The sequence below is a fragment of the Penicillium angulare genome, assembly GCF_028827245.1.
Source record: "Penicillium angulare strain IBT 27051 chromosome Unknown utg000004l_segment0_segment0, whole genome shotgun sequence".
In the NCBI taxonomy this organism is placed as follows: domain Eukaryota; kingdom Fungi; phylum Ascomycota; class Eurotiomycetes; order Eurotiales; family Aspergillaceae; genus Penicillium; species Penicillium angulare.
The window spans coordinates 5,310,530-5,330,788 of record NW_026623163.1 but is presented as its reverse complement, the minus strand read 5'-3'; the positions used below and the strand labels follow the sequence as shown (position 1 = coordinate 5,330,788).

Sequence of the window (20,259 nt, the reverse complement as noted above, 5' to 3'; positions counted from 1 at the left end):
TGCTGTAAATCTTTTGTTGTCTTAATGTTCCTACTTGTCCCCATTTGGACATGGCTGTCCTCTTTGGATATCGCGGAGACCCAACTCACTGGAACTAAGTAAGAGATAAAGAGAGGTAATAGGTGCTGGGTGGTCGTTACCTCACTTCAACAACCCAACCAATAACTCCCTACATTTATTAATCCAATCTTCTCTGTGTTCATCCACATTCTTACTGTACATGGATTACCTTTTTACAGCGTTTTCATATTGGTTTCTTCACCGGAAATTCTATACAGCCTCATACATACACCCCGACCCCTCTCATATACCTACTTTCACGATGAACCGTCTGCGCAGACATCGCCCGTGGAACCGCTCACTGTTCAGCCTGAGATCCTCGCACAACAGCGAAGACTCTAAGCTTACGAACAAATCCAGTGACTCTAAGCTCACTCACAAATCCAGCGCCGATAACTCCCCAGGCTCTGAGCAGTGGTCTGATGCCATCGAAGACCAGCGAGACGGCTTTTACAGATACTCGGAAACTCTGATTAATGACGCTGAGGAGATGCTTCAGATGAATAACCAGAAGCATTATCGGGATAGTGAGGAGGGCAGTGAGGTAAGTTTTCGTTCTACTATTTCCTGCCACAGTCGAGCAGTGAGGGAAAAAACATGCATCGCCATCAGCTAGTTCATAGGTCTAACAGATGTCTCTTGAACAGCGACGACATTCGTCTCCCTACACCGTTAGCAGTGGTGAATGGGTCGTAGCCTTGGCCCACAATCCATCTTCGCCTTCTCCATACCCGTCACCCCGGGCTTTATCGCTCGATGATTTGGATGCAGTTGAAGTATCGATGCACTTTGGGGGAGTGCTTAGAATATTTGCCCAGGTGTACGCCTTTGCAAAGATTCTCCAAATCATCTTTGTGGGATTTGATGTTGAGGTATGTGCGTTTGATTCCTATTATTTGATATGCATGCAAACTGATTTCACTATAGCTTGACATGAGCAAGAGAACTGGTCTCATGTACTGGATTGAACAAGCAGAGAATCAGGTCCGTACCGACTCGCTTGCCGACCTCATCGAAATCACAGAAAACTTGTTCTACGCCATTTCTGCCAGAGTCGACTTCGAGATGGCAGCCGTCGAGCTGTGTTCCTTGTTCAACATTCCCCTCCGTCCCACGAGAATACGAGATAACAAGTTCTTCATGCCGGAGCCTTCCCATCTGTATCGTTTATTGCTAGCGATCAAGATTTTTCTCGAACACCCAAGTATTTGCGAGAACCGTGAAGAAGATCTTGTGACTCGCTTCCAGGAAGAATATGTCCGTGTACTCATCTGCAAGAACTCACGGCTGGGGGCATTCATCGCAGACGATCTCCTGGGCTTCCGCCGTCATATATTCAGTATCGCTTCGAACCCAACGTCTGCCTTTTGCCAGAAATGGCTCGCACGCATACCAATATTCCTAGAAATCCCCCCTCAGACCATTACCTTGCTCGCAGAGAAATATTGTAGATACATCCCAAAGGCTTGGCCTGTTATGGATACCCCGCTGGCGGAACTGCCGTTCGCAAACCTAGCAATGATTGACCCAGCCCGTCGGCAGAAGGATATTGTTGAAAGTCACCGAATTGGCACATTGGCCCGTCTGGAGAGCAAATCAATCGGGGAAGCTCGTCGTGAATATCAAACGTTCCGCCTACTGCATTTGGTGAAGCACTGTGCATGCATTTGCGAGTCCTCGTGTTTTTGTGCTGTCGACTGCACTATCCTGGTGCACCGGCTTTGTCCCTGTGCTGAACGTCAGCTGCGCACCCTGATTGCCCTCAACCGAAAGACCACTGGCCGTTTTGACTTCGTCACTCGGGTGAATACACTGGCTGCTGTTGGGTTTCAAGGCCTGGCTACCCTAAGGTACGATGTTAGCGAAGATCGTATCTTGCTTGAGTTGATTGATATTTGGAATTTGATTGGGACAGAGATCCAGAAGGAACGATCTACTGGCCCGGAGCTCAACTGGCTCAAATTGTAGGAAAATTTCCCCCATTCTCCTTTCCTCTTTATCTTTCCCCTTTTCAAATTGTTTCTTTTGTTAATTTCTTCTGACCAGCGTGTCGCGTGCATGAGCGAGCATTGAATATGAACATCAGAGGGAATGGCGGGCAGATGTGATTTCTGTTCTAAATTGTTACCTCTTTCCAAATTGTTTTCATTCTTCGATTTGTTTCCTTCCAGTGTGTCAGGTGTTTGAGCGGGCATCAAATATTGAGCATCGCAAACGAATGGGGGCAGATGTTATTCCTTTCTTTTTCAAATTGTCTCCCCCTTCTCATGTTGTTTCCCCCTTGTCAAATTGTTTCCTTTTTCGAGTTGTTTCCTTCGAGTGTGTTAGGCGTTGGAGCGAGCATTAAACATTGAGCACCGAAGGGAATATTAAGCAGATGTGATATGTCTGTATGAGCCCCTACATAGTAATGTCATCATGAAGAACAATTCTCAGAAAATCTTAAATTATATTGCAAATTCTACTAAACCAACCTGCTACTTGCCTTCTACTTGGCAGCGCTAGTGGCTCGAGAAGATGTGGCGTTCATGTACTGGAATTCCAAGAGTCGATCCGCTTAGGTACAGTATACACTTTGATTGACTACATCATAGCAGCCCCCACGTCCAAAAGCGATATCATCCTTCTGAAATCAAATTTAACTGATTGACTCATACTGTTTACATGCGTCTTGAGCTCTAGAAGCACCCAATTCCACACTGCTGCCAGCTGGTCCACTTGACTCTTCTCCGTGGAGCTTGAAAAACAATATTCTAATGACAAATACACCGATGTAGCCAATAAATCTCAGTATACAAGTCACGGTATTCCTTGTCAAGGACATCTTCGAAGTACATCATCGACTGTGTGCCTGGCTATCTAAGGTTTTTTCGGTCTTGTATACTTGCATCGGTCATTCTCGGCGGTGCCTTTTAGTTTCCCTTCTCTTTTCCCCGGAGAACCATATCTATGGTACATCAGCAATGGTAGAAAAATACTAAAACTATTATTGTCAACTAATAGAAAACTAGCAATCCCCCTTTAAGATCCACATTGTTTAAAAGTGGATTATTGATAGAGTTGACAATAGTCAACGGAGGGGGCCGTGGCATTCATATGACACGCCCTACTCCGTAGAGCAGAGTACGGTCGGCGCTGCAAGCCAGTGAACTTTCGCGATAAAGATGCGACACCCTCAACCCTCACCGAATAGACCCTCTGGGATACCCTCAAGAAAATCTCTACTTCCCTTTCATCCCTTCCCTTATCATTGATTCCAAAATCAAATCTTATCTTTTTCTCAGTCCTTATCGCCCTTCTGTTCTGTAAATGAACCCAGGCCATGACTTCACTGCTTTGACCTGTTCTCATCTACGGTTAAAAAAACCAAGTTAAGGCATGGTGACCACGGCAGGGGCTTCATTATCATCATCATTATCATCGGCATCAACATTACGGTGGATCGCATCATATATTCGATCGACGCCCCTAGGCCAGGTACCTCTAGCGGGCCGACGTCTGCGTCTAAGACTAGGGACGCCAGCGCGCCGATACCATGCGGCTGTGTGGCCCTCATACGGCATCACCACACCCGTCCCCGTCCACCACCAGAGTCTCGCCTATTCCCCATTTCGATTTGAGACTGGCTACGCCCTATGTGCCAAACGGCCTTCCCGCCCGTTCCCCCCCACCCTTCCTGTCTCCGCCTTCTTCATCCTTTTCCGATCCCTTGACCACCCACTCGCTCAGCCAGGATAAGAGATTATCCGTCAAGGGCGAGCTAATCCGCGGCTTGAACAATGGTGACGACGCCATCCTGGTTGCCGAAAACTTCCTGGGTGTCGATGATGGCGTAGGCGCCTGGGCAACGAGACCATGTGGTCATGCAGCGTGAGTTCAATCCTATGTACCCTTGATTCCGTAATTTGCGATCGTCATTACAGTTAGCGCATGAGGCTAATGACCGAACCAATTGTGAAAACAGTCTTTGGTCTAGGCTTCTTTTGCATTTCTGGGGCTTGGAGATTGAGCGCCGTCTCTCTGCCAATGCTACAACCGTCGATCCAGTCGAATACCTCCAGTCAGCTTACGAAGAAACCGTACGAGCCACCTCGAGCCCGACAGAATGGCAAGGGACCACCACATCAGCTACTGCACTGCTACATTGGACACTTGGGGCAGACGGTGTTCAGAAGCCTTTGCTCTATGTGACAAATCTGGGTGACTGCAAGATCATGGTGATTCGGCCCAGCGAGGAGAGAATCCTATTCCGCACTGCTGAGCAGTGGCATTGGTTTGACTGTCCCATGCAGCTGGGAACGAATAGCATCGATACACCCCGTAAAGATGCGGTGATGAGCCAGGTTGCTTTACAAGAAGACGATATCGTGTTGGCTGTGTCGGATGGCGTGATGGACAATCTATGGGAGCATGAGGTTCTGAAGAATATCCTTGATAGCCTGCATAAATGGGACAATGGTCGACCTGAAACGGTGGACTTGGCTCCACCCCCAGATCTATCGAATGATCGCATGATCTTTGTCGCCCGAGAGCTACTGAATGCTGCTCTGACTATTGCCCAGGACCCATTTGCGGAAAGTCCGTATATGGAGAAGGCAATTGACGAAGGGCTTGCGATTGAAGGAGGTATGTTATAAAGCCAGCTGATATATTTGGCATGTTCAGTATACTAATTACCCCCAGGCAAAATGGACGACATCTCTGTCGTAGTAGCATCTTGTAAAAAGAGAGGCGAATAAAAGGGACACTTTTCGCACGATGCGTCGTACATTCTTCCGCAATATCCTCCGATGGTCATTCATATTGAGGCGCTCCTAAAGGGCGACAAGCAATCAGTATGGGACGACCCCCATCTCATGGCTACTATACTTGGCTACTCGAAGGAACGGAATGGCTCTCTGTCTCTGGCAGAGCCCCTCGACAATCCCGAATTGAGACAGCGATGTGTCCCCGACAAGGTGCCGGCAAACAAACTTACACCCGTTGGTGTGGCGCCTTTCCCCATGTGCTCACAAACCTCATCCTGATTTATAAACTCAGTCAAACTCAGTCTTCGACTGAGTTCATCTTATTAACGGCGAATACGAAAACTAGTCAACTAGATTGACTGCATTGCATGCACTTTGGCGTACTGGAGCCCTGAGGGTTGAAATATAGGTGGATATTCATAGCTTTTACCGAATCAAATTAGCTCGTTATGAATAATAATAATAATCATTGACCCAAAAGAATTCCGTATAGTTTAGTAATTGTCTGCATATGCTTAAACATGTTCCTGGTTAAGCTCTTGAATGTTGGACGGTGGATGCTCATGATAGTATACTTCGCACGGGCCATCACCGCCTCACCTCCCGCCCGGCAAAATGAAAAAAGTTTCATCCGTTCATCACTTCTGCCAGTGACTTTTCAACGTTCAACTCTCGAACTCAACCATCCAAAATGAGGGCCAAACGTTCTAAAAAGTACCGCAAGCTCATGCATCAGTATGAGATGACATTCGGCTTCCGCGAGCCTTATCAGGTGCTCGGTATGATGACTCTCCAAAGCTACAATGAAACGATGAGTATGCTAATCAATGTGAACAGTCGACTCGAATTTCTTACAGGCAGTCCACAATTTCAAAATGGAACTGCTCCCTGCTCTCGAAAGAACTCTGCAGGGAAAGCCTAAGCCACGTTAGTCATTGCTCCGGCCCACTCAAGCCTCGCAGCGAAAACCAATCGAGATAAAGAAGACGCGGGCTCTCTCATCCAACTTAGGCTAACAGGACCTATAGTTCTCACAAAATGCTCCCTTGCAGCTCTAATGGCTAAACAACCCATTAACCCCAAAACCAATCAACCCTACCGCCCACATCATCTTCCCCCGCCAACAGAACTCCCCCTCCGTCACTGCTCCCACAATGCAGCCTCAACACCAATCGACGAGGTAGACTGTCTCCTCTCCCTTCTTTCTCCAAGCACCGACGCCAAGAAGAATAAAGAGCACTACATCCTTGCCACTGCCGATCCCCCGGCTGCAAAGAAAGCCGACAAGGCAGATAACCCGGCACAGCGCAAACGCAAGCGCGATGACGAGCGCGAAGAGGAGCGCGCACTGCGCCGCTCCCGTGCTTTGCGCTCAGGCGCACGTTCTATTCCTGGTGTACCAATCATCTATGTCAAGCGGTCCGTCATGGTTCTCGAGCCGCTAAGCACTCACTCGGAGACTGTGCGGGAAGGTCATGAGAAGGGCAAGTTCCGAGCTGGATTGGATGATCCTAATGCTGGGGAAAAGAGAAAGTTCGACGGGGAGGGCGCTGAGGGTGGAGAGCGGAAGAAAATCTCTGGTATGAAGAAGGCCAAGGGTCCGAATCCGTTGAGTATGAAGAAGTCGAAGAAGCAGAATGATGCCGGTGCGACTAAGAAGGACAAGGCGCGTTCTGAACAGGCTAAGAACGCTGATGCTGGTGCCGACGCTGCTGAGGGCGAGGAGTCTGGTGCAGCTAAGCCTAAGCGGAGACGTCGTCACCATAAGGGCGGTGGTGATTTCGATGGTGCCCCGGTTGCTGAGACTGGCCAGGATATGGAAGTAGAATAACTTCTGATGTTGCGCGACACTGCATGATACTTATTGTCCACGGCATGGCGTTAGGATTGGGGAATTATTACTTCAAAAGTTAACTTGTATATGAAATTCAAATATAACCTTACTACTCGGTTTGTTGAAAGTCTTTCAAATGCCGCGAAGGCTCGATTTCAATCAACATTGGAAGTTGATATTGTTATATTTACATCCGAATGCCTCCAATCTCTCCAATATCGTACATCAAAACCTGGCCCATCGTCCCAGTTTTGTTCTGCCATGCGTATGAAAAACATTTAATGAGAAGAGAGTGCGATCTCAATAGACAATTATAATCAACCCAAACCCCGAACTCCAGCAAAATCATGCATAATCGTACAAAATCGACCACACATGGATCATTGGTTCGATTTAGTGGTCTCAGAAGCAGCGTTCGTAGAAGTTGGAACAGCACTGGCATCCTTTGCCCGCTCTTTCGCCCAGATATCCTCGATTCGCCGACGGTTGGAGCGTGCCTCATCCCGGTTCCGCTTGGCCCGGTCAAAACGCTCAGAGGCAAGACAGCGGTTAACATCGCGTTTGATATCGTTGCAGTTTCCGAGGGCCTTGTAAAGGAATCCACGGGCATGACATTCGTCGAGGGCAGTCATGATTTCCTCGCAGTCTGTACAACATTGGTCAGTTTTGCGATCAATTGAGTATATTGAATTATGGTGAGAACGTACTGATATTGTAGGGGGTATGGAGATGGGAATGCATGATTGCGGAGTACTCTCGAGTTTGAGCAGAGAACAGAGTATAAGAATGAATGTGTAGTTCAAGATGCGCAATACTTTGACCTCGAAATAATCAACTGTCAAATCAGCCAATCGTACTATTCTGGGCGGTGAGGAGATCGGCCAATTCTGCCGGGCGGAAGACCCCTCAGCACACCGATAAAAAAAATATCGCCGATAAAAAAACTGATTGTTGAAGGTTGCTGTGATTTCAATATTCACAATGTCTTCTATGATCACTACCACAGCCTGGGTGCGGCGCGGTGTCGCTGCCCAATTTCCCACAAAGTATGAAATTGATGAGAAGGAAATGGACCGTATATCCAAGCTTGCTCGGATGCAGCTCGAGGATGCCAAGGGCGATTTGAGTGCTGCTCAGGGTGAGGAGGATACTGCTATGGATGAGGATGATAAAGACGATGATGCTATGGAGGATGACTCCGAAACACCTGCTACAAAAGAGGGTGCTGCTTCAAAGACAGAGTATGTTCTAATCTGATCTGAAATCCGCATATAGTTCTAGTTAACTAACTACTTTTATTTTCCGCAGCGAGGACGACGTGCTGAAGGAGTTCGACCTTGATCACTACGATAGCGAGGAAGTTGACGAGGATGGAGAAAAGGTCACCATGTTTGGAAATGTTCAGTCATTGGCTTATCACCAGCCTAACGAGGAGGATCCATACCTTGTCATCCCCGAAGACGAAGACGACGACGATCGCGAAGAGCTTCAGATCATGCCTACCGATAACTTGCTTTTGGCCGGAAAGGTCGAGGATGAGGTCGCTCATCTGGAGGTCTACGTGTATGAAGACAAGGCTGATAACCTCTACGTGCACCACGATATCATGCTGCCAGGAATTCCTCTGTGCTTGGAATGGCTCGACATCCCAGTTGGCAAGAACTCTGAGGGCAGAGACCAAGGCAACTTTGTCGCTGTTGGAACTATGGAACCCGATATTGAGATCTGGGACTTGGACGTTGTCGACTCTATGTACCCCAACGCCATCCTAGGTCAAGGAGGCCAGGACGAGGACAAGAAGAAGTCAAAGAAGAAGAAGGCCAAGGCCAATGACGAGTACCACATTGACTCCATTCTGGCTTTAGCAGCCAACCGTCAACATCGCAACCTGCTTGCCTCTGCCTCGGCGGATCGCACAGTTAAATTGTGGGATCTCAACACAACCACCTGTGCCAAGTCCTACTCTCACCACACCGACAAAGTCTGCTCTCTGGACTGGCATCCAAAGGAGGCTACTATCCTGCTGAGTGGTAGCTACGACCGCACCGTCGTGGCCGCTGACATGCGTTCTCCGGACACCAAGGCCCGCTGGGGCGTCGACGCCGATGTCGAGGCCGTCCGCTGGGACCCTCACGACCCTAACTTCTTCTACGTTACCACCGACGGTGGACACCTCTACCGCTACGACGTTCGTAACGTCCCCGCCAGCCCAGCCGAGTCCAAGCCCGTCTGGACTCTCCAGGCACACGATTCCTCCATTTCATCATTCGACATCAACCGTTCCATTCCTGGCTTCCTAGTCACCGGTTCCACAGACAAGGAAGTTAAGCTGTGGAATGTTGAGAATGATAAGCCCAGCATGGTTGTTTCACGCAAGCTGGATGTCGGTAAGGTCTTTTCTACTGGCTTTGCGCCGGATCAGGAGGTCAGCTTCCGTCTTGCTGTCGCTGGTAGCAAGGGAACTGTTCAGATCTGGGATGCTTCGACTAACGGCGCTGTGCGCCGAGCATTCGTTTCCCGTATGCCCGACTTCGAGGGTGATGTGCAGGAGCGCATCCTTGGCGTGAATGCTGATGACGACGAGGAGTCTGACGATGAGGGTGCTGAGCCTGAGGGAGCTCAGGGACCTGATGGTTGGGAGTCGATGGATGAGGAATGATTTCAACGAGGAATAAATATACCCGTGGAGTCCTATTTTGATGTACATGACGAATAGACCGGTTTTATCAAAAGTTTATTGTTTATCATTCTAACTGCGCCCTAGCTACATTTATGGAACATGTTGATGGCCGTACTTGTCTCAAGTCTATGTGTTTATGCTAGGCTAGGATAGAGATTCGATCTAGGGGATCATGATGTTGCGACAATCTACTTTGTCTTTGCGAGGTTTGAATCAGGTAGGAAATGTAGCATTTAAAGAGGGCAAAAATTCCACCGCACTCGGTACAAGTGGTTGGAGATATGTACGGTATCAGGTCTCCAGGATTAAACGTCACAAATCCCCGATTTATTCTTCAAAGCCAATCCCGGCACCATGGCTATTCTTAGTTGCATGATCGAAGTGTCGAGCAGCGTCGAAATTGGCACGATCCCTCTCTTCTTGGCTCAAATGTTGACCTTCGTGGTGATGCTGATGACCATGAGAGCCTTTGTCTACTACAAGTCAGCCACAACTGCCATATTGTATCGGAAGATAAGAATTAAAATAGAAATCAGGCCTACCAGTAGGGGCATGAGGTTGCGAGACATCTCTTTCATGGTCAGCGGGCTTGTTCTGGTCGTGACGGTGGAAATGCATAGCATCCTCGGCCTTGTGAGCGAAACCCGACATCTTGAATACCCGAAGAAAGAATAAAAAAATTGAAGTCGTATATATTCGTGAAACTTGTGGTGTTTGGTATACTATAGCTGATGTTATAAGTAGCAATGTATGGTTACAAGCTTCGGATATGCTGTATAAGTATTATAAATCTGGTCTAATGACGTCAAGTGGCATGATGCGATTCAGGCCCAAAACCAGCGACAGCGAAGGGAAACTTGAAGTTGTTTGCATTCAACGTGATTAAAGGGAAAAGGTGATATCATCGCGCCAACGAGTGGATCCTAGACATGTAAATCTGGTTCCCCTCGTGCGGGATGAGAACAAATGAAAGTTAATTATATCCCCACCGTGTCGAATTATCGAGATATTAAGCTGTCTCGATACTTGATCGAACAATTAAGAACAATCTGAAACTGATATGCAAATCACCTAGTCCTTGGAGAAGAAAAGTGAGGAAATTGTTAAAAACCTGCAATCACGCGGCATTCAGCACATAGGAAAATTGCGCATCAGGAGAACAAATATACTCAAGTCTCGTCTTCAACCTTCTTCTTTTCATCCGAGATTATTATAGGAAGCCTCGTCGGTCTGAGTTGATGCGGTAACTTGAGGATCGAGCCCATTCTGTCCTCGACCTCGACCTAAGACAGCTCGTGCCATACTCCTGTGTTGAAGAGTCCAGACAGACGGCAGCCAGCTTGACAGCCCAGAAGACGTTCCGATTAAATGAAAAGCTCTTAGTCGATTAGGAAAGTTGGCTTGATATAATATTTGAGCTTCAAATTAAGTTTCAAATTGAACAACCTTATTTTAATTCGCAGCGACTAGGCCGAGTGTTGATCTGTTATCAATCTAGGAGACGCCACTGAGGATCTAGACCGACTGAGCATGCAGTATACCTGCGACCCGATCTTTTCCAGAAGTTTCAAATGAAATATAGAGTGAAGGTTTAGATTCATAATTGTATCCATGGCGATAATCCCTCTCCCGATCGATGGCCAGCCACCACCTCTACCTGTCTACTCGGCAGAACAAGACGGATTACATTTGGCGTGCGACAAAACCACCCAGATCATTAGGCCATGAATATTTAATATTTTGGTTTAACGTATTTCTCAATTATGAGAGACTAGGACTACCGTTTTGGTTTCAAAGTGAAACTTGAAACATGATTTGGATGGGTCCCAGCTACTAAAATGACATGGCAATCACCCCCTAACTACGTATCAATAAAATGAGCCCTTGAGCTACGTAAGCTTCCATATGAATAGATTTGTATCAGATAAAACACAAGATTCATTTTCTGACAAAATGTCTCAAGTCTAGTCTAGGCTCTTGCTGTGACAGCTGTGAATTGAAGCAGTTATAAAGCGCTGCAGTCCCATAGGAGATTCCTAATCACACACTCCAAGGCTTTGGTCAGAATAAATATTCCACCAAAATGCATTTCCTCACCTTTTTGACTATGCTCGCTGCGCCGGCAATTGTAATGGCGACTGTTGACCCATGTTCGTCAAACACCAAGGGCTACAAGCCGAGCAGCCTCAACTGTGACGGTAAGTGAAATAATTGCAGAAAAGAGGACCACCTCACTGCCCAGTCGCGCTAGGAACTTTGATGTTAGATTACTGACGCATCCAAAAAATCAAAGCTGCCAAAGTCTCTACTGCCATCCAAGCCGCTGAATGTTCCCACAACACTCGTGTTTCGGGGACGCAGACTTTCGCTGTCTTCGAAACCGATCACCAATACGATGAAAACAATGGTGCCCCATACGGCACATGCAGTGCTTACACCTGCGATGCGCCAACTAGCGATGATCTCGAGGAAGACTCGGACTATTGGGTCTTTTACTGGAGTGATGATGGAGAAGATAGTGGAGTTGGTACTACCTGTATCAAGGATCCTCAGACCGGAGAATGTGGCTGTGAGAACTCCGATGGCACTTTCATTGCTGGAAGTGACAGCTGTACTTAGGTACCTTTTTTGCATTGTTGGATGCAGCAGGGCCGCCATCATCTAGAAAAGACTTCATAAATTGAGTTCGAATATGTACAATGTATGTTGATTGGACGGACGTAATTTCTGAAATATGCTGTATAAATCGTGTTTTACACATTACAAGTATCTACATGCTGCTCAGAAAAGCTCGGTTCCTTCTGCATGCCGCGGCGAGAGACGGTGAGAGATATAGTTGTAGATCCCAGGACGCAGTCGAATCATTAGCCAATAAAACAGGCCTAAGCAAGCTCCCCAAAGAGTCAAATGCCAAGAAACCGACGACAGGGTCCACGAGCCCCATTGCGAAGTCTTTGCTGTATGATAGACTTCAGACCGGCCAAGGATTTCTCCAGCGCTATCGAACGCTTCGGCGAAAACCCATTGAACATGGCCATCAGCAATACAGACAGTCTCAAAATTCGTTTTATCGACCCTTCCAATGAGAGATGGCGATTGGTCCTCGCTTTTCTGGGAATAGAATTGCCAATAGGCAATATCGGTTGCACCATTCCAACTAACATAGATGGGTGTTTTCAAGCCATCGTTGTCGGATTTTGTTGTTGAGGCTACGAGAGCTGGTGGCTCGCTGGGTCGACCAGTAAACTCGAACTTGTACGCCCGATAGTTGTAGAATTGAGAAGTGAGGAACTTGGCTTCAAGTAGGTTATCGCCATCCTCTGAAAACTCGGAAATGTAACCACTGTCGCTCCAGCATACAAATGCATTTCCACCCGGAAGGATTTGAACATTGCCACGAAGTCGACTGAGATCACCATCTGGACGGCCATAACGACGAGTGATTCGGGCTGTTTTGGGAGAGGTGGTGGTATCGAGAGCGACGATTAAAGCTGAAGATACGCGTTCCATATGTTCCTGGTCGTCTGAAGCATTATTCAAAAATGAGATGACATGATGGGTTCCATTTGACTCTAGAAACTTGGCGTCATGCTGTCTTGAAAAAGTAAAGTCTTGATCAAAATCGCTCTCTTTTCCGCCTAGTCGCCAAATTATTGCCCCATCGATGCCTGAAATCAGATATATGGTGTCTGTGTAACGCATGGAAATTAAATAGTGACCGTCAGAATTTTTATCAATTGAATTGAGATGCGCATAATCGTGACCTGGAGATTCTTCCGGAGCGAGGTCTTTCGGTAATATCGCAGACTCATGGAGTGCCACATGTCCCGGTTCAGATGAGTCCCACCGGGTTGTTGATTCACCAGTGACCAGATCAAAGTCTAGGAAGCCAGTTGTGACGAAGAACGACTTTTCATCGGGTCGCCCGAGATACCCAAGGTCCATTTCTTTGGGCCAATGTAGACATACCAAGGCAGTCTTGCCGCTTGGCAAGACTGTAAATTCGTGGATATCAAATCCTCCGAGTTCCTCAGGGCCATTAATCTCAGATACAATTTCAAATCCACTGTTCATTATGATGGCACGGCCCCGAAACGGCTCATTTCCCTTTTGCACAATAAGGGACAAATGTTGCCTCTCGTCAGCTGAGTGGACAGCTTTGAAATCATAAACATTGAGGTTGTCAAACATAGCCGAGCCCGCCCAGATGAGTGTCTACTTTCTCGATATTAGTGAGCCTGATGTTTGAAAAACACAAAGTAATATTAAATCCTTACCCCATCTTGATCATAAATGTATGGGCCAATATGAAACGGATGGCGGCCGGTAGGTTCTCGAGGCAATCTTCTCCCATAAGGCGCTACAAACCAATATCCCGGACTCAGGCGTTGGCGATCATGATGTTTGATATCAAATTTCAGAGCCAACACTTCAGGAAGCTATACAAGCATTAACAGTGAGCTTTAATACCAGGGCCAGAAGCTAAGTTACCGTGACAAATGATCTGAAATCATCATGATAATCTTTCGCGAGTGTGCCGCAGAGAAGAGAAAGTAACAGTGTCAAGAAAAGAACCATGATAGTTAATTCAAGACTAGGAGGACCGCCATGAGAAATATTTCCAAGAAAGACGGGGCAGTCTTCAGATAGTGGTAGATTAGGAGAACCGTGAAATTCGAAGACTCGTGGACCCTTTTTCGGATTAGCTCTTGGCACTACGGGCCCCACCCAGATTTCGTGATAATTGGCACAGGAGATACGATGGCTGCTTACCCCACCTGATGCTCGTATCTTCATGCAAGCCCCATCACTGGCTCAGGTTGGGAGAAGCTGTTCATGATATTAGTAGAATCCGTCAAATATCTATGTATAATATAAATGCTCAATTGGGAGTTTCTTGTCTTGGCATATAGATAGCGACTAAACGTTTGAGAGATAGATGATCTATAGTCGCAGGCTCGCAGGTGCCGCAATATCACATTAAATTGTGTGAGGGTAATTCATATATACCTTGGGTAAATCTTTTCATAGCATGATTGAATTGTTCTTGCTACGAGTTTCATCAATGAAACACGTACATAATGATGTTTTGACGCGTCGCTCAATGGATGCCAGTGTGTTATCCCGCCTCCCATTTCTCTTTCACGCCTTTGACCTTTCACTTATCTAAACACTTCATGTCCCAATAATATGTGCCCACAACATAGATATTCACGCAAAGCTACCCAAGGTGGCTGTATGTGGCCCTCAAGCTTACTTTGCTTCACAGTGTTTTCCCACCAAAGACTTTTGCTGTCCGTGATCACTCAGACAAACCCGATCTGAGTGTCAGACGTAACAGATTCCACCATCTCACTCCGGCCCTTTGAGAGATTGAGATGACGTAATATGACAAGTTCGCTAATATTCATTCCCCACCTCCAGATTCGAGAAAGAAGAAGGAAGAAAGCTTCAAATCGAAATGGAGGCCCACCTGCGAAACGACAGACAGATCGTCTGCGACTGTGCCCGCTGCTGAATTACCCTAGAGGTCTTTCGCCTTCTTGGCATCATACAGACACTCGCAAAACTGACAATTCATGAACGACAAGATGTACTGGGTGATTTTCGTTATCAGCAAGAGCGCCGGGTCTATGAGGAGCTGCTAGGCTCGACTTTCATCTCAGGCCTCTCAAACACATGGAATGTATACGGTCTTGTCGACATCGAGGCTTGCAGCTGTGGGAACATACTCGCATTCCGCCTCTTTCTCTCTCCCGGTCCTTGTTTGGGGTACTATCTCTCTACACCTCTAATGGCTACTGCAAGGACCTGGAAAAATTTGAGCGAACTTTGTATTTGGCTGGATATGACATTGAAATCAGAACCCAGTGACCACTTCGGCGCGTTCTGCAGTTTGGTGGGCTTATCTCTTGGATGAAGAGAGCCACGACTCATCGACAGGTGATGGTACATTTCGCACTCAATAATATTGCTACCCTGGAGTACTCTGATGACGGTTTCAATGTTCTTTTTGATGATCCACGGGGGCATCCATTCAACCCGGAAGATCTTCCAATATCTAGTCTTCAGATTGATCAGGAGGTATGTTATGTCAGGATTTTAAGCCTTTCTCATTCCCCTATTTCTTTTCTTTTGCACAATAACCATTGGTTTCCTTAATAGCCCATGGAGGAAACAATATCCCAACAGGGAAACGACAATAATATCCAAGTGAAAGCAGAACCAACCCTCGTATGAAGTATTTGGGAATGAGAAGATTGATAAATCATTTACGAAAAACGCCTGCAATGGCGGTACGCCAGTCACCAATAATGCCCAGCCGCGTGTTCTATCATCTCACCTACTGGAGTTGGCTCTCGTCCGAGGGAAGAGCCAAGGAAAATAAAACACCATCAGAAAAATGACTTGAACTCTATTTCTGCCTCCAGTGCTGCCACGAGCGAGCAAGCTTACAGAAAGGAAATATTTTGGATTGTTTGACAAAGAGTATGTGATATGATATGGGATTCGCCAGAGGGTGTGTATGTTGAGGGGTGCAGTTGAGCAGAGACGAGAAGAATGCATTGACGGTGAAATTTCTGTCCTATCTATGATGTTTTCAGGTTATGTCTATTCAAGGATATGGGCGAATATTGGTGTTGACTGAGTGTTCTCCGGCAGATAATAGCTCTTCTAGTTGATGATTAACAGATAACGAAAGGCCTCAATGGAAAATGTTACTTTTTACTATAATACTGTTCGTAGTAGATTTCGTTATAAACACCCAACGCCATCCCATCCCCGGGATATTCATTATACGTAATTAAGCCTCATGGTCATGCACCAAAGTTGTTAAATCGAGAAGGCGGTTTGAGTATCCCCATTCATTATCGTACCAAGCCATGATTTTGAAGAACTAGAAAGAAAAATTAGCCGAGGCTCGACGCCACATGATTTGAAGTAGAGCAGAGTACATACCTGAGGATTGAGCTCTGCACAGGCAGGAGCATCAATGATGGCACTGTAGGAGCTGCCGTTGTAGTCGCTGCTAACCAACTCTTCGTCTGTCACACGAAGTACGCCAACCATGCTGGATTTTGAAGCACGACGGAATGCAGACATAATCTCTGCTAGTGATGTGGGCTTGTCAGTGCTGACCGTAAGATCGATCATGGAAACGTTTGGTCTAGAATATGTTAGTATTCAGTCACAGGATGTCTGGGGTATTTGGACATACGTCGGAACACGAATCGAGACACCAGTCACTCTGCCTTGCAACTCAGGAAGTACAGATGCGACAGCCTTTGCAGCACCAGTGGTAGTGGGGATAATGTTGTTGAAGACACCGCGTCCTTGAAAGCAGATGAATGTTAGCAGAGCACCTAGATAAGCAGCGGAAAATTTCTTACCCAAGCGACGGTTCTTCTTGCTATAACCATCCAGAACTTGTTGAGAGCGGGTAGCAGCGTGGATTGTAGTGAGAAATCCCTGAGTAATACCGAATGATTCATGAAGAACTTTGAGGACTGGAGTGACGCAGTTGGTTGTGCAGCTTGCATTGGAGACGACGCGGCACTCTTCGCTGGGGTTATAGGCATCTGAGTTCACGCCGTACACAAAGGTAGGTGAGTCCGAGCTTGGTGCTGAGATGAGTACACGCTTAGCACCACCGTAGGTAATGTGATCCATAGCAAGGTCTCGCTTTGTGAATTTGCCTGTGCATTCCAAGACATAGTCGACTCCCAGTGTAGACCAGTTCAATTTCTTCAAGTCTCGCTCAGATGTAAGAGTGATTCGCTTGCCATCGATAGTGATTAGGTTCTCGGAGACTATTTTGATGTCGGTTTGTGCGTCTAAACCACCCATTGAGGAGTCATATTGAATTAGATAGACAAGGTCTTCGACGTTGTTGCACGTGTGGTTGATAGCGACAACTTGGATATCGGATCGGACTAGAGCGGCGCGGAGTACATTTCGGCCTGTGGAAAGGTTAAAGTTAGGTGATGTTATGAGTATACTTGTTCGAATGCCTTACCAATTCGGCCAAAGCCGTTGATGCCGACATTACAGGCCGAAGGGAGGGTTGTTTGGGCCAGAGACACGTCGTTGATTGAAGGGGCCATGATAATGATGAGCTTCGGTAAAGAGTGCCTTCAGAAGTTTCTTCAAAGGAGGTTTTCTCGGATTGGATTAAATTCAGATTTATATTACTATCAGAGAAAATTTTTTAAAATTTCTCATGGAAACCAGGATCTATAAGTATAGTCTAGACAAATGCTCAGACCCATTGCAATGTCATGGAAACATGCTTTGCCCGAGTTATCCCGCTAACACGGTTAGTGACTCGGCGTCTAAAACCAGTATTCGTAAAGTGAGATATTATTTAGTGATGATAACTGCATTCTCCAAACATCTAACGTCAAATCCATGTCCACTTGCGGTACCGCCATCGGATTCCCGGGAAATATGGAGCCCGCAGAACCAATAACGGTGCGTTCTTGTCGCCGAAATTCCCGCGTCCAGGACCCGAACCACACGGACATGGCATTCTCCGCCTATAAACGTGATGCAGGATCCTGGTGTTTCCCGCTGGGCCTCTTGGGCAAATGGAGCTAGGTGAACTCCGGGGTAAAAAGTAGCGAATATCGGAGGTTGTCTGGCTCGATTTCTGCTATCGATTGGCTGGATGTTCTGGATCCAATTCGGAATCGGTTAGTGTCCACTTTACTTCAAGAAAGGATCAGGTTCCAGTCGTAATGACATCTCTAGTGGTTATGATTTGCGCTACAAAGTCAATGCCGGCTACCACGCAGGTCTTGTCTTCCTCCGGTTCGGCATTCCGACGCGTGGCTTGGGTGTAGCCGTAGTGCCGATTTCGCCGATCACAATGCCGAACCAGATAGGAATTTTGTTTCGGCGTTTTCTTAATTGAAATTGGTTAATGCGATTCTCAAGTATTATTGAGATTGCTTGATTGGCTGGCCATAATCATGCTTCGTTACTTCCTGGGGTGGGGAATCAGGCTTTTCCCCCCGTTATGCCAATACCCATAATGCCAGTTTCTTCCCCGTAGGCGCCCTCAATCTTGGAGCTACAGCAGAATTACCACCCTTTCAAAAGATCATGAACTTGAAAATGAACGGTTCAGGCTACTTTGCGCTGATTTTGTCGATTTATGAGTGTAGCTGGCAAAAATAGATTGATTACTAGTTCGCCCATATTCGGATCACTATTTACAGATCATGCTAGAGGGCTAACTACCCAAAGCAAAGAGATCGATTTCAAACATTCTCTTTCATCTCCACAGAGCATCCATCTCCCTTCTCCATGTTGTGGGCAACGAATTCAGCCTCGGTAATCTCACCCTGCGGCAAATGACGTGCCATTGATACAATCTCCCATGGAGAAGAAGCATCACGGAACACGTGGTTCAGCAGCTCCAGGTTCCTGTTCATGGTCTCTGGGTAAAAGAAGTATACCAAAACAGGAATGCAAGCTGACAGAATCGCGTACATGATATAGTATCGATATCCAATGGTATCAATGGCGACCGGGGTGACCATGACAACAACGAAGTTCCACAACCAGTGGTTTGCGGTGGAAATAGATGCCATGGCAACTCGCAGGCGGACCGGCGCAACCTCTGTGCAGTACAAGAAGTTGCCGCCCAAGAATCCGATAGGATAGAACAGATTAAAAAGGAAGATAAAGAAGGCCGAAGCTATTGATGCATGTTGGTTACCAGAACCAAAGCTGGTCGTGATGGCTAAAGCAGCCATACAGAACGCCATGCCCGTTCCACTTATCATGAACACCGCGCGTCGTCCAAGTCGATCAATAGCGAAGAATGAGATAAAGCAACATAGAAACTTCCAGGTAAGAGCACATGCAGCCAAGATAGAAGAAAGGCTGGAGCTCATGTTCAAATTGTTCTTGAAAATTGTTGAGGCGTAGACCGAAATGAGGTTTCCACCACACATCTGCTGGAAGAACTGCAGCACAATACAAAGGCAGAAACGGTAGAATAGACGTTCAGTATCATCTTTTGAAAACATCTCTCGAATAGCACCTTTTGATTGGCTTGTGGCTTCCAGGGATAACTCGATACCGGAAATCTCAGACTTGATAGCATCATGGTCGACAGAGAGACCCTTGTAAGCTGCCAGGTTTGCAGACGCTTCCTCGATTCTGTGAACACGAACAAGCCAACGTGGAGACTCCGGAAGAAGGAAAACCGATATCAAGATGATAAGCGAAGGAAGTAGTGAGATGGCAAGAGGAGCTCGCCATTGACCGTTATTCGTATCAGGAAGATGGGTGAATGCAAAGTCGATCCAGTTGCAAAGAGCATATCCAAGACACATGAACATACCAGCAGTAATGACATTCTGGCCCCGAGTCTTGGCCGAGGAACATTCAGATTGCCAAACAGGAACTGCAACACTGAACTGACCAACACCCATACCCAGGATAACTCGACCGACTGTGAATTGTATAAGTGAGTACGCTGAGACTTGAAGAAGTTCGCCGATAATTGTCAGGATGGAGCCAATAAAGATCGTCTTTCGTCGTCCAAGACGCTCAGACAAGAAGGTGCAAGAGAGTGCACCGATCAAGGCACCAATCTGAAAGGAGCCAATGACAGCACCCTTTCCTGTAGAGTTTTTCGCTTTCACGGCACCTGTAGTGTTGATTGAATCGATCTGAGGAAACATATGAACCCAGCTCTGAAGGGTTGCCAGAGGACCAACTCCAGCTTGGTTGTATCCGAAAACAATAAAAGCCGGGGCGACAACTAGGATGATTTGAGCTAGACACAGGGATTTACCTGTAAGGGAAAGTAAATTTTGAACCACCATTATGAGTGCAATGCCGGCTAGAGTGGATGAGAAATAACGGAGAGTGAGAATAAATCACGAGCTATCAAGCTAAATTCACAGTGGGCTTTATATTAT

General features: G+C 46.8%; 10 protein-coding genes across 10 annotated transcripts; 5 read left to right on the top strand and 5 right to left on the bottom strand.

Annotated features, from left to right (window-relative positions):
* Positions 1–322: 322 nt before the first annotated feature.
* N7478_005882 (uncharacterized protein) lies at positions 323–2,028 on the top strand (the record flags this gene model as incomplete). Its single annotated transcript, XM_056922096.1, has 3 exons — positions 323–604; positions 693–932; positions 988–2,028. 3 exons carry the CDS (start codon positions 323–325, stop codon positions 2,026–2,028), a joined length of 1,563 nt encoding a protein of 520 aa, XP_056780133.1.
* A 1,567-nt stretch (positions 2,029–3,595) lies between these two features.
* N7478_005881 (uncharacterized protein) lies at positions 3,596–4,697 on the top strand (the record flags this gene model as incomplete). Its single annotated transcript, XM_056922095.1, has 2 exons — positions 3,596–3,930; positions 4,037–4,697. The coding sequence occupies 2 exons, from the start codon at positions 3,596–3,598 to the stop codon at positions 4,695–4,697; spliced, it is 996 nt and encodes a 331-aa protein (XP_056780132.1).
* Positions 4,698–5,499: 802 nt separating this feature from the next.
* N7478_005880 (rRNA-binding ribosome biosynthesis protein UTP23) lies at positions 5,500–6,639 on the top strand (the record flags this gene model as incomplete). The annotated part of the gene is made up of 3 exons (XM_056922094.1): positions 5,500–5,587; positions 5,646–5,735; positions 5,837–6,639. 3 exons carry the CDS (start codon positions 5,500–5,502, stop codon positions 6,637–6,639), a joined length of 981 nt encoding a protein of 326 aa, XP_056780131.1.
* A 383-nt stretch (positions 6,640–7,022) lies between these two features.
* On the bottom strand, positions 7,023–7,383 carry N7478_005879 (COX assembly mitochondrial protein; the record flags this gene model as incomplete). Its single annotated transcript, XM_056922093.1, has 2 exons — positions 7,023–7,288; positions 7,350–7,383. 2 exons carry the CDS (start codon positions 7,381–7,383, stop codon positions 7,023–7,025), a joined length of 300 nt encoding a protein of 99 aa, XP_056780130.1.
* Positions 7,384–7,623: 240 nt separating this feature from the next.
* Positions 7,624–9,301, top strand: N7478_005878 (rRNA-processing protein PWP1; the record flags this gene model as incomplete). Its single annotated transcript, XM_056922092.1, has 2 exons — positions 7,624–7,883; positions 7,951–9,301. The coding sequence occupies 2 exons, from the start codon at positions 7,624–7,626 to the stop codon at positions 9,299–9,301; spliced, it is 1,611 nt and encodes a 536-aa protein (XP_056780129.1).
* Positions 9,302–9,649: 348 nt separating this feature from the next.
* On the bottom strand, positions 9,650–9,973 carry N7478_005877 (uncharacterized protein; the record flags this gene model as incomplete). Its single annotated transcript, XM_056922091.1, has 2 exons — positions 9,650–9,798; positions 9,865–9,973. 2 exons carry the CDS (start codon positions 9,971–9,973, stop codon positions 9,650–9,652), a joined length of 258 nt encoding a protein of 85 aa, XP_056780128.1.
* A 1,432-nt stretch (positions 9,974–11,405) lies between these two features.
* On the top strand, positions 11,406–11,941 carry N7478_005876 (uncharacterized protein; the record flags this gene model as incomplete). Its single annotated transcript, XM_056922090.1, has 2 exons — positions 11,406–11,520; positions 11,616–11,941. The coding sequence occupies 2 exons, from the start codon at positions 11,406–11,408 to the stop codon at positions 11,939–11,941; spliced, it is 441 nt and encodes a 146-aa protein (XP_056780127.1).
* A 162-nt stretch (positions 11,942–12,103) lies between these two features.
* N7478_005875 (ASST-domain-containing protein) lies at positions 12,104–13,513 on the bottom strand (the record flags this gene model as incomplete). Its single annotated transcript, XM_056922089.1, has 1 exon — positions 12,104–13,513. One exon carries the CDS (start codon positions 13,511–13,513, stop codon positions 12,104–12,106), a length of 1,410 nt encoding a protein of 469 aa, XP_056780126.1.
* A 2,614-nt stretch (positions 13,514–16,127) lies between these two features.
* On the bottom strand, positions 16,128–17,427 carry N7478_005874 (type I glyceraldehyde-3-phosphate dehydrogenase; the record flags this gene model as incomplete). Its single annotated transcript, XM_056922088.1, has 5 exons — positions 16,128–16,220; positions 16,283–16,490; positions 16,542–16,656; positions 16,714–17,283; positions 17,340–17,427. The coding sequence occupies 5 exons, from the start codon at positions 17,425–17,427 to the stop codon at positions 16,128–16,130; spliced, it is 1,074 nt and encodes a 357-aa protein (XP_056780125.1).
* A 1,158-nt stretch (positions 17,428–18,585) lies between these two features.
* N7478_005873 (Major facilitator superfamily domain general substrate transporter) lies at positions 18,586–20,163 on the bottom strand (the record flags this gene model as incomplete). Its single annotated transcript, XM_056922087.1, has 1 exon — positions 18,586–20,163. The coding sequence occupies one exon, from the start codon at positions 20,161–20,163 to the stop codon at positions 18,586–18,588; it is 1,578 nt and encodes a 525-aa protein (XP_056780124.1).
* Positions 20,164–20,259: the final 96 nt, after the last annotated feature.